Consider the following 13,666-nt stretch of genomic DNA (forward strand, 5'->3'; position numbering starts at 1 on the left):
TTTTTTCGTCAATGCCGAGGGCCAGCTCTACACAATTCCATGTGCCGCAGAAGCGTATTATCCTCTGCGGCCGTCTCGCATTGTCAATAGAGTGATTACGGCACACGTCATCCATGCAAATTCACCATTCGGGTTTTTTGATTACCTACATTGCGTATGTTAAAACACAGATATGCGCTACCATCTGATGGCAATTTGTATGTAAAATAAAACTTTTACCAGTCACCATGTTCCTGTTACGGTACTAAATTAAGATTACTTATTTAACGATTGGTATAATTGTTGGCATTTTGTTCCATAAAAACGTTTTGCACATTTCAAAATGCGTATGTTAACTTCTTCCGAACCTCTAACCATTATGTTGTTATTTCGACACGGCAGTCATTAGTTGAACCTTGCGTCGCGTCGCCAGGTGTTTTCCAAAATGGCGTATAATTTGCGCAGTCCACGGGTCCACGCTGACCGCAACCACGACTCACGATCTCTGACATTTGGGTGGCGTGACTGTCACTTGGACAATGAAAGAAACCTCAAGTGTAAGCCTAAAGTCTTGTGCATTGTAGGTAGGTATGGTCAGCTTCATAATAAGTAGCTATACAATTTTGTACGTAGTCAAACTCCAGTCCAACATTCAGTGTTTGAATGTACAAATACGAGTATGGAGTAAGTACTATATACTATACTTATCAAGATGACTGCTAAATTCAATTTAACTAAGGACGATAGCACATCCACCTAACAGCGCGATGTTGTCTTTAAATGTCAAGTATTTTGAGCCAGCTGTTTTATTTTCTGTAATTTAGTAAGTATGGCAATTGAACTATCTCCAGCAGTGCCTCCTAAAACAAAGGCCTGAGTAAATCACGCTTCTACAGACCGGTACGATTCCCTTAAATTGTCCACGCGTTTAGATTAGCATAAAAAAGGAATATGAATCAATAGTGGCGCGGAGGTCACGACAGTACTGGAGAGCGGTACAGCCTGGCACCGGCCTATATTGACCGGTCAGGTAAACTGTTTTGGGGATGGTCTTATCACAATGCGGGCAAAATTATTCTTGGTTATGGTTTTCACCGTAGTATTTTAAATGGCGTGTGTGTGTGAATATTTCAGTTAGGAATTACTATAGATAGGTGACGATAGATGGTCAGAGTTATGTTTCGAATGAGCCCCCGAGTCCATGCCTTTCGGCTTACTATAACTATACCCGTTTAAACATCCTGTGTAGCTGTGTATGGTTTAGAATGGCTGTCGCTAGCCATCAAGTCAGACAGAAACTGGGTATGCCCAGATAACATTACCAAACAGTTTCAGGTTTATGATGTTCCACTTTTTGTAAAATCTGAATACTCACATCTCCTTTTTATATCAATAATTCAATTACATAACTACCGCCCTTCCATATTTTTATTTGTAACTCTATGAACGGTTAAAGAAAAAAGGTTTGAAAAACGATATAAAAACAAAAGCGTGAACAAAACGAGTAGCGACACTGGCTAGAAGCTATTTATAAATACACAAAACAGGTAATAATTGTTACCGTCACTAGCATGTCAATCATTTCTGACCTACGGCTTTAGACCCCATGGTCAAGTTCGGTTCCTAATTCATTCCTGATGACTAAGGCCAAGGTCAGGTAGCACGGAGACTAGAATTTACATACAAACAGACTCGCTTGAATAATGACCAAGCGTACCATAGGGGTCGAGTGATAGCGTATGCTGCGTTACTGAGTTAGATCGTTTTGCAATTTTGTTACATTTTTTTGTTTTCTATACTGCTTATTAAGTAGCGATCGCATTGGGTAAATTGGGTTACCCCGATAAAAATTCAATAAAAAAACATACATACCTACCTATCATGATATTAATATACGAGTAGTGCTTTTTTAAAGGATAACTGTTGCTGTGTCACTGTCGTAATACGGATGAATGGAACGAATTTAATAAACCACATTTAAATGGTATTTCTTTAACAGAATATGTCCATTGTTTTTGTCTCTTTGAAGTTATGCATTGTCTCGTTTCTAATGATTAGTTTTGTTTTTCTTTATTTTGTGGAAATGAACAGTAGACATATTAAAAACTTAAGTTTAGTTATTTGATGCCGATGCTTTGTTTTTTTACCTACTTACATAATATATGTCTCCTGTTATTTTATACTGTGTCAAACATTTGATTATTTCATAAGCATTCCTGATACGAAAGTATTTTTTACCAAGAATATCATTGTCACTATGACACTTCACAATCACACGTTTTTGCAAATTCTTCTCGATACAGCTGCGAAAATCCGTATCGAAATAAAGAAACACTTCCTTTAAAATGTCGCAACTCGATACTTACTGTTATCTTAACATCGATCGCGATTATAATCGATAACTTAACAATCGATTCTCGAATGGCTCCATTGAAAATTTTCCAAGCGAATTCGGTCTCTATAGCAATGGAATATTAAAGAACAGAGGCGAAATTAAAATGACAATTATACGCTGTAGGATTTGAATAGCCGAATGGCATTATTAGTGTTGAGAGCCCTTTTGTACTATTTGAGGACTTTAAGTAAATATTTTGACAAAAGTCCGTTGCGCTATATTAAGTTACTTAGAGACGCAGAAGCGTAAGAATTGTAGTAAATAGCTGCCAATAGTTTTTTTTTAATATGGTGCTTTGCTATGTTAATATTGTATTGATAACTTTTAAGTGAAGTGTCGAAGGAGACACGAAATTCCTGCGAGTGTCGTGTCCACTGTACAAGGTGGAAAAGATAGATAGATAGATAGATTGATGGCCATAACTGTTGAACCTACAGGAGAACTAGGAAGCTTTCAATATTTCAATACATTTTTATTAAAAAAAATAATTTAAGTAATAAATAAGTATGTACATATATATTTTTTTGTCAGTAACTTTTTTTACAAAAACGTATTTCTTACTGTTTATAGCAGCACCAGCACTAATATTATGTACTTATATAAATCATGAATGTGAATTAAGTAGTATATTAAATCTTACCAAAACCCACTGCACCTTTTTTCCTGACCCTATCGTTGCAGAACTGCTATAAACCTACTCTTTCTGCTAACCATTATTGCAGAAACTGAAGTAGCAGCTACATTTACCAACTCCAAAACCAATATTTACCCAACAGCCTTAACTCAGTACCTCCGTCTCATCAGTTAAAGGTTCCACGGCATCCCATAAGTCAGTACACGCAATTCATTGAATAAAGCCCACATCTCTGGCCGGGCTTATTAACTAATACAAGGTGAGTTTTGCAACGATGAGTCACTGTTTGTGAGAATATCGATTGGGGCGTAGGTGGTGCATCGGGCGAGTCCCGTCTGATCTGTGGATCTCATCAGTGCATAGGATGCTTGAAATGAGCATCCCGAGTGATGAAATCATTAAATATAGGACCGGCATACCCTGGGCAGTCAGTAACTGAAAAATAATCTTTGTGGCTATTTTTTTATTAATACTTTCACAATGGTGAAAAATAATGGTTTAGATCTATTTTTGTCGTTGATGTGCTGAAAAGAATTTTATCATCGTCAGATTACGGATAACTGTCATATTCTGATCTGCATTGGAACCGTAATTTCTCGTAAGAAATTTACAATCCAGAACAAATATATGATTTGATTGGACAAATAGATTTTATGTATAATTGTGGACCTATGTACGGTGGCCTGCCCCTAAAAGTATACAGGCGGAGTTTTTAAAATAGCGATCTCAAGCTCACATGCTGCTCAAGCACATCCACATAAACACCACTGCTACACACATCACACACAACACGTTTCCGGATTTATAACAGATGTAGCTGGTCCCTTCATCATCAGGGATCGCTATTTTAAAAACTCCGCCTGTATACTTTTAGGCGCAGGCCACCGTACCTACTCACTTAAAGGTGGTGCTTAAGCTTTGCTGGGTCTGCCCCATTTGAGTAGTCTCTCACCCACGCAACTTTTCAAATAAAATATATCCGACAATAGTGAAATTATGTCTACTATGAGTTGAATTGAATATGTATCAGCGATGAACAACCCTTACGTCAAACAGACAGACAGCTAGGTTCGCAAGCATTTTGAGCAAAGCTATGCCGAGATTGCTATCTAAATGGTGTAATACAATGAATTGTATGGGCAATTTATGGTTTTCATTAATACTTCAGGCTATCTCTTATATACCAGTAGTAGTGTTTGTTCTAATAGAAAATAACTCCTAAAATATATGCTTATACAAAGATTTATAGTTTAGTGTTTTTTTACCTACCTACTAGTGTGAACAAATGAAACTATCATATCAGATCTTTAGATCCATACTTTTAGTTAGTCACACTATCGGCCTATATCCTCCACTTTAGACACACTATCAGCCTATGTACTCTAGGTCAGTCTTCTTAATAACTAGCATTATCCGTAGGGTTTTTAATGTTTTCTCGAATACAATTATTACGGTTTTAAAAGTTAATTTAGTCCTCTTCATTTATGACTGCGACTATGAAAAAAAAGATTTTCCGTACGGAAATCACAAAACAAGAACAAAGATTAAGATTTGTTCATCCATAGCTTCTGTTCTAAACGTCACTTATAAAATTCCATCCTGTATAAAGTATGAATTAATAGCAATAATTATAAGCGATTACACTACACTAACATGGCGCTATGAGATAAGGGAAAGCTTTAACAAGCTGTTAACTAATGGGCAGCAAGCTGAAATTTATAGTAAACGCCGTCACCTAGCCGTTTAGTGCTTAGCTACCGACCTATTAACTAGCTTAGTGCTTTTAGTGATGTGGTAAAATTATCGATAAAACTTGTCGATTGTTGCGTCGTAAAATACACGTTTGGTACTTATTACATTCTATCGTATTTTAATTTTATTTATTCAATATTTAGATTTCTATTGCCCACTCCTAAGCCGAAAACCTCGTAACTAATAATGTTACGCTATTATAATATCCTGTGGCGTTTTCACAATCACAACAGCTTAATTGTAACCGTGCCAAATAGATTGACCAGTCACACCAATGTCCGTGGCTGACTAACCAGAATACCTAGGTATAGAAGGAACAGGTAATACGTCGCTCGAGAAGGCTGCTTTCGTGCACCCAAAATAGTCATTATTTATACTATGTAAGTAAATAATTTAACTAACGTACTTAAAGCAATACATTTTGACGATGATTGATTAATTTTTTTTTTCCTAAACCCAGATATAGGGTTGATTTTTGGTTCCACAAACCTCGGTTAATCTAATTTATCGACACGAGTCCCATCACTAGTCACCTAGATTTATTAATCCTAGCACTTGATTAGGTCTCAGCTTAGCCCACTCGCGAGGGCTCTGATTCACACCTTGTCGACGGTCGTTTGTCTGCGGTTATCGCCGTCATTTGTGAATCTGACGTGACGACCGATTTATGGGTATGTTGGTGCGTCTAGAGATATAAGTTATTTGTTGTTAATTGTTTTGATATTTGCACTGTTTTGGAATAAGGCGTTTTCATGACAAGATCACTAAATTCTCAGTTGTAAGTACTTGGTATTTTGAGATTTTGGTTTCATTTTATATGAGCTTATTATACTCCTCTGGAGTCGGGTCTGGGTAAACTTTCAGGCAGTTGTTGAAGAATACCTGTAGGTACAGTCAGCTGTATAAGTAGCAATAAACTTTTGTACCTTGTCCATCTTACAAACTTCCTATCCATTAATTGGAACATTGACTGTTTGTCAGTTTGACAAGGTACAGAAGTACTGCTGACCGTACATAATATTCTTTTTACTGTGTGATCTACCCTTAGAGACCTTCCGCGTCTCTCATCGATATTTATGGACAGTAAAATCTTCTTATACTTAGTTAAACGTAGACACAACATGTGTGTTCATTAGTATTGTGAGCCCTTGAAAGTTTCGTCATCTCTATTTTGGGACAGCGGCCGTGAACCGTTGTCCATGGCATTCCGAAGGGGACATTTGTTACATTATTGTGATAACGCTACGCCACTATATTATGGTGATATATCCTGTAAGTCTGAAAATAATGAATAACTTCAGCATTCAAATCTTCGAGAAACAATGCTACGAACTACATAGATGGAGTTTTAGTGTAAAAAAACGTCCCGACTACTCCCGACAACCTCACTCTCCAAGTGAGCTCTTATTTTGTATTACTTCGGTTAGAAGATTAGTGTCTTTATTCATAAGTAAGGTGCAGATAAACCTGACCCCCCTCAGAAGCATTGTTAGTATGAGAGGGGGGTCAGGTTTCTTTGCACCTGACCGTAGCATCCGAGTCCACGTTGTTCTATTATGGTGAATGAATGATTCTTTTCGTAGTTTGACAGTAAACGAAACGCAGAAAATATTTAGCTAGTGACACAAAAAAAAATCGTATATTATTTATCAAAGATAGATAGCTCCTTATGAAACTTTATTGACCAAAAAGTTTGTTCATTATTTCACAATGTGGCAATTTTTTAAGCTATCTTTATGTAGACTTCAAGACTAAGATCGTTTTTATTAAGCTAAGTACCTGTCAGTGACGATCTTATAAGGTATTATAGATGTTGACTAGTATAGTGAAAGGCTTGGTCAGTAATACAAAATATCAGTCGCTGCTGAAGACTGTGGAATTAATAACTGTGGAAGAGCGGCACCTTTGAACACAGCCTTTTATACCTTAAATATGGGGATTCCGCACAAACCTGTTAAGGTCAAAATTAGGTAAAACTTCTGGGTCAAAATTAGGGTAATAAAACTTACCCTATTTGTTTTTTATTTACAATAAATAGAGAAAAACACATTAACGTCTAAACTTTGTTTCTTAGGTCGAATGTCCAGTAGGCTCGAAGGTCCCATTCAAGCTATATTTCCTTATTCATCTTGGCTATATTATATAAATGCAAACTTTAAAATCTACGCATAAATTTAGTGACAAAAAAAAATGTCACGTCAACGCTAGTTTCAGAACTCGATATGTTTGTGGCGATAACGTTACAAGTCTCAAATTGGGCAACGCAGTATCCTGCCCCACATCTGCTGAAGCGAGGTGGGCAAAAAATGCCCGTCTGTATACCTTGGGTCTTTGGAGACATTTCTTATTTGGGTTTTGGTTAGGATTATGATGACAGAATTTGGAGCAAAACCGTTTGAAGACAGTTTTAAATTATAATTTATTGATGTACCTATCTGTTTGTGGTGTCGTATTGTGGTGCAGATTGTAGTAGGTACTTATATTTATGTGATACAAAAATATATAGTAGACTTGTAGGATAACCGGTACTTGATCCCGACATCGTGAAATATTTACTTATTGTAGGAATTGATTGAAATAAATAAGGGTCATTGATATAATATGAAATACTTGTAAAATTGTGAAAATCCTAAACATAATATTAATATTTTCATATACTTAGCTCTTACCTGAAAATTATGAAATTCAGGATCTGTCTCGACATTACCGCCACCAAGCGTCGAGTAGCGATCTAAAGGAAAACTGTCACCCTCACAGCCTCACGAGTACATCCATCACGTACACACACACACATACACAACCCCATCCCTCTCCTCCCCTCACACTCGCCTACACGCAAACGAGATAGCCATATGTCGGTCATACGCGTTTTCCAAGAAAATCGGACAACCCTTCAACTGTCTTTCTCTAGTAGCTCTACAGAGAAAGCTTAGAGGGAGATGCAAATAGATTCAAGGTTGCAGTTTGAAGTGGACAGTGGATGACCACACAGTTTTCACAGAATTTTTGCCCCAGCCTATCCGGGGTTGTTTGGTCAAGCGGCGTCGTGTTTTGTTCTCCACTGAAAGGTGGCTATGAACAGCTATGGCTGTATTTAGCAAGTGTTAAGTGTGGGGGAAGAGTTTCTTTGATATATTTTTTTTCAAATTAGCTGGTACAGGTAAAAAATTTGCTTTTTGCATTCCAAACGCAATTTATACAGTTTATTTATAAAACACGGAGGTGGAAAAACAACAAAAGATTCAATCAATAACACTGGCAGCACAAAGCCAATCAAACGCAAAAATAAACAATTCAAAAATCGAATGTCAAACGCTCAAAGTTCCCGTTCGAAAACAATTACGAAAAAACTTTTTTCCAGCCAGTTCCCGCCAGTTACGTCGCTGACACTCATAAAACTTATTAAAGTCAAGCACCGACTCAGATAAGTTGTTCGTTGGCGTCTTAAGTAAAATAACGCCGGGAAAAAATGAGCTTCAGAACTTTGAAGAAGTGAAAGTGAAAAACCTAGTGTCGGCGTCTCTTACTACGTGTTGCGTACTTGTGAAACTTTCACAACTTATCTTTGCATATCCTGTTGAATCTAACGGAAAATAAATTGAATTTGCTAGATGTTTTTATTCTTAAATAATACCTAAGTCCTATAATTGTATTCTCAGCATTTTAAATGTTATCGGAATGATTTTGGTTTAATAAATACGAGTACAACATAACGACAAACAATTGTGTTAAATAATAATGCATCATTCTATCAGTAATCTAACTCCTTCATTCAACAGAATTAAATGAAAGAGATATGTAAACTGTTACGGTTATGCTACGTAGCTACGGCGTAGCGTCGTAGCAAGCAACGTGCTACGATGACAGAGTTTTTTACTAGAAAATCTGACCAAGTCTATGACTGCCAAATTCAAATTCTCATTTTCAGGTTTATTGTGACGAAATAAAAAAAAAGTAATTTTTTTGTTTCAGGTCACTTTTCAATAGAGTTTTCGATAAATATGAATTGTAATTAACTGAAAATATCGTACAGAAAACCCTTACTCTTCAAATATTCACCAACACCTTGCTCTCAACGCAACTGACCGCTCAAAGATTACAATTAAAAATTCCATCCCCTAATCGAGTCATGAAATATGCAGGCAAATATTATCCCTTTTCTTTCGAGTGCATGTTCGCCCCACCCGCGCACGCACACACGCTCGCGGAGACGTCGCGCGTCCCTGTCTGGCGTGGGGGAGTGCGGGGGCGCGCGGCGCGGCGTCTCTGTCGCGGAGCCGACGCGGTGGCGACCGCGAGTAACCCCTGGCCGGTCGGGCCGGCTCGCACGCGTCGGTCGGCCGGCCGAGCGAGACGGCGCATGTGGCCACGCGGCCGGGCGAGCGGGGACACGGGACGGCACAGACGCTCTCGGACATCAGACGGGAGCGGGCGGCCGGCCGCACCTGCCAGCGACACGCGCGCGTACTAACGCGACTCGAAACTGTTTCGCACCGAGAAAATTAATCCGAAATTCCTATTGGAATACGCCGCGACTGTTTTTGTTGATTTTACTCATGTGATAAATGAACTGTGAGCGGAATTTGTTGTTTTAAAAACTGGACTTGAAAATTTATGTTTGTGATAAATATAATTCAACGGCTTAAATCTAATATCTTTGATAGATTGATAAGGTGTGACCAAACACTAAGTTGAATCGCAAGATCGCCACTACGCTTGCTGATTAGATTGAGTACTGAGACGGTCTTTCAAGTGTTGATAAGAACATCGTATGTGATCAGGAATTTTGATACACATTCGGACTGGCCCGTCACATTGAAACATGAAGAGGAAAAAGTAATAGTCAGCGGCCAAGTCTATGAACATAATCATGAAAAAGTTAAGAAGATGACTAAGAGCCTCTTTGATATTTTGGACAATCGGACATTATCATTGAGTTTAGTGACATTTCACATTAAATTATCAGAGACGGTGGATATTGTTGGACGATAAGCCGCCGGACCGACGGCGGTACGTGTGAAGTGAACTTACGAATATAGATATCAAGATATTTAGATAAACAATTTTATTGGCAAAAAGAACATTTGAAGGTCTGAAAATAGGTGACCAAATCAAGATGAGAATCAAGATGCCAGCTGTACGCATCGCGCAAGGTAAGCTATCTAAGTTATTTAATTAAAAGCAAATATAATAGTTTTTTAGATACAAATAATATTTGAACAAAACTTAACAAAATACATTTAAAGTATTATAAATCAAACCTTTATGTAAAAAAAATAGTAATTAACTTTTCAAACCGTATAAAGTAATTAAGAAAAGACATCAACAATAACGACAACGTCATCTAAATAAACATATTTAGCGCAGAAATGCCACATCCAGACCATAGCAGCTCGTTTTCACGACGGAGGCTATTCAGTGGTTTTTGTCTCTCCAATGAGCTACTTAATCCTCAAGCTTGCGTGTAAACATTGACACAAGAGGATTGTGGTCAGCCCCGCTTGTCCTACGGGATCTGTGAATAGCCCGCTTTATGAAAGAAAGGTGGCCGCTATCAAAAAACAAGTAGACTGGCCACTGAAAAACTAAATAGGTTTGATGATGTCGTAAAAAGAAAATAGCAGGCAAATTGCTTAGCATTTAGAAATATCAAAACTTTCATTGATGTTGTTAATTTTGAAAAAAAGTGTCTTTGGCACAAACCTAAATTCGACAAAGATTATTTGTTAAATACCTAGGTATGTGTAGCAATGAAATATTTACAAATACTTAACTTATAAAAATATTATTAATCTTTACCAACGAACCTAAGTAAAAATTATACAATCATCATGTATGATAAGTCTAAAAATATGGTTAAGTGTATAATAATTAAAGAATCGTGATAAATTCACCCATTTGGAAAAAATAATATCCTAGCCACGATATTTAAAAACCAAGAAATAAATCCAAATAAAATATAAAACAATTCTACTTAAACAAGAAGTGTTCCCACTGTCCAGCACTAGTATTTTAATTGGTTATTATTAGCAAAAATGTAGTTTTAAAAGCATTCTCACGCCATCATAATAATAGAAATGATAAATTTTATAATGAAACAGTGGACTCAAAGTGGACTTGAGAAAGTTTAAACATTTCATATGGCTTAGATAAAATCAAATAATGCATAATAAAACTCATTTTTCGCATATTATTTTTTCAGATAGGCTTTTACTGTTATTTGTTTTAGTTTCATATTGCAAATCTAGGAAGTTTTGAATTTTGGCGACAAACGTTCTGCTTTGTAATGTCGCTTTGTTTTTTATATCTTGATTTTTTCGGTTTCTAAATGTCACTTCTACTACCAATTAAGAGTATCTAATCTACTTATCATTACATCTAATTTATTGGAAATGAATGACGAACTCATTTAAGTATTAAATATAGGAATATAGAAATTGTTCAATACATTATACTTTGCATTTACATACAGTCGGTGTAAGAGTGTGCGTTTGCTACGCTCCTCTCGAACCTACCGTTACACACATGGGCAATTAGTCCAAGTTGACCGAAGGCGATGGACCGCTCTGATTGGTCGCCGCCGCGGTGACGTCACCGACGTCTGCGGCCGTCGCGCGCTATTGGTCGCCACGCGTCATTTCGTCGATGACACGTTTGTTCTTATTTTGAACGCAAGGAGTCCGGGCTGCGCAAGAGTTTTTTCTCCGAACAAAGGACGAACCCCTATGGTATGGTATATGAAACTCGACGCTCGTACGTGCCCTCATAAAATATGTGCATAAAATTTTTCTGTACCAGTAATTATATTTAATAGCTATTTTTATATTTTGGAATAGTAATTGCTGGTTCTTAATACATACAATTTCATGTAAAAATCGTTGTTTATTAAACAAAGTAGGCATATAAAACATACCTAGGAAGGTACTAAATAATAGAATTAACTGAATGACAATTAAATTCAGTCCTCAAAACGTAATGAGTCTCCAAAACAAAATAAGTAGAAAAAAATCGATACAGTACACACTGGGTCCAATTAGTCTTAAAAGGATGAAACCACAACCATAGGCCTTTTTACAACCCTCTTCAAAGGTGAGAGACGTGAAATTTCATCTATCAGGTGTAAAGCGGCCCGGCACGGAACCCGCAGAAAAAGCCGAAGCAAAAGTTGAAGTTTCCAACAAAGTTTTAAAAACCCAAGTTAACTTGGAGCGGACGCGACCGATGTTAACATTTTAAATAAAACATTCGCCGACGGGACTTAGTTTTCTCTTCTAATTGATATTGAGTTCTGTACTGTTTGATTGTATTAAAAACGTTTTGAGTCAAACATGCTATTCTCAAATTTATTATAAATATACACATTCGTATATATGTATATTGTGCTTTTTAATCATACTCTACTTAACCTACATTTCCGGAGAAAAAAACATATTTATAAGTATAACTTCAAACTATATTTAAAACCCAATACGATTACGGTAAGCATGAAAATCCCACACTAATCTGTTTCTCAATGAAGGTCCAATCCATTTCATTAGCTTCATTATCGTATCATTATGCCGTACGGGAACATATGTTTTACAGCTTTCATTGTATCGGACGAGGCTAAAACAGCGGATGGGACATAAAAGGACCGCATGTCAATTTAAACATTGGCTATATCTCCAACGTTCAGAGATTCAATATGTCTTCATTAAGCGAATATCGAAGGATCGGACCGGGAGCGGAAGATCTTGATACTTGGACAGGTGGAGTTATGCGTTCATAAATATCGTCTTGATCCTTTCTGTGTTTAGTTATTTAAATATATTTTTTTAATATGGATTCTAGATTAATTCGTGTTTTAATAATATTGCTGCTGCTACTTTTATTTATTTGGATGATATTTTGACATATTAATTATTCAAAAAATATACAAATAAGGCCTAATCAAACCAACAGGATCATAAACAATTATCGTCATTTTCAAACAATCGTGTCAACATTGCCCTAGGTCTGTTAACAATTATTTCTCTTTTAATTTATGGCTACGATTCCAACAATGAACTAAAGAAAACAAAGTGGATTAATTATCATGTACTTTATTAAAACGCACTTTGTTATCATGCAACTTTATGCATTCGCGATCGTGGGAAAGAATCGAAGGAGCATCTCCTCACCGCCCCGCAAAAGAAAGCAAGCAATAAATTGAATTCGTCAACTGAACATATAAATTTAGCAATCGACTTCTTTCGTCCATTAGAGAGAGACAAAAAATAAAGACAAACAGGGACATGTCTATCGAATCATTTAAATCTCGGGATCCTGTGTTCGATATTTAAATTATGGGAATAAAGTTAATTTTTAGTATTTAGAATAATGACTTGGCGGACGGCGGCCCCCCGTTTTGAAATTCAAACTGGACTGGTGTGTTTTGTTTTAAATGCTGCCGTTTATTTTCTCAGATGTCCACATCGATTGGCGCAGGATCGATTTTTTGTATTTTGTGATTGTTAAATTAAAAGAAGTATGGATTTACATGTCAGTGGTGGTCTGGTATTGATTTAAATTGGATCTGTTAGGATGGGCCCATTATAATTTTGATGTTTAAAGTTTTTGTTAACAATGTAACCATCAATACTACTCACAATATATACAAATACTTTGAATAAAGAGTTTAAGTTAGGCCACATTGTAAACTAAAGCTATAAGTACTTATAAGAGTTTCTTTTATTGAAAAAAAAAAAGGCTTAACACCCTAGACTGGCCTAGACAATACAAATCTCGTTACTAAACAATCAAACAGTAGCCAAACAGTTCTTTTTTGTTTGGTCTTCACGTAATCTGTTACGTTTAGATGAAACAGTATGATAATTTGAGTTCAGGTAAAGTTATCAGGATCGAGTAATCTTTATTATGTCCAAACA

The 13,666-nt window shown here is 36.6% G+C and overlaps 1 protein-coding gene across 1 annotated transcript in view; it reads left to right on the forward strand.

Annotated features, from left to right (window-relative positions):
* The first annotated feature begins 9,090 nt into the window (after positions 1–9,090).
* Positions 9,091–13,666, forward strand: part of LOC105390905 (B-cell lymphoma/leukemia 11B) — a 32,737-nt gene continuing 28,161 nt past the window's right edge. The window contains exon 1 of the mRNA XM_038114008.2: positions 9,091–9,913. Coding sequence (XP_037969936.2) covers positions 9,877–9,913 — 37 coding nt within the window. The 5' untranslated portion in view covers positions 9,091–9,876. The remainder of the gene's footprint in view (positions 9,914–13,666) is intronic.

The sequence above is a fragment of the Plutella xylostella genome, chromosome 18 (genome assembly GCF_932276165.1).
Source record: "Plutella xylostella chromosome 18, ilPluXylo3.1, whole genome shotgun sequence".
NCBI classification, from domain to species: domain Eukaryota; kingdom Metazoa; phylum Arthropoda; class Insecta; order Lepidoptera; family Plutellidae; genus Plutella; species Plutella xylostella.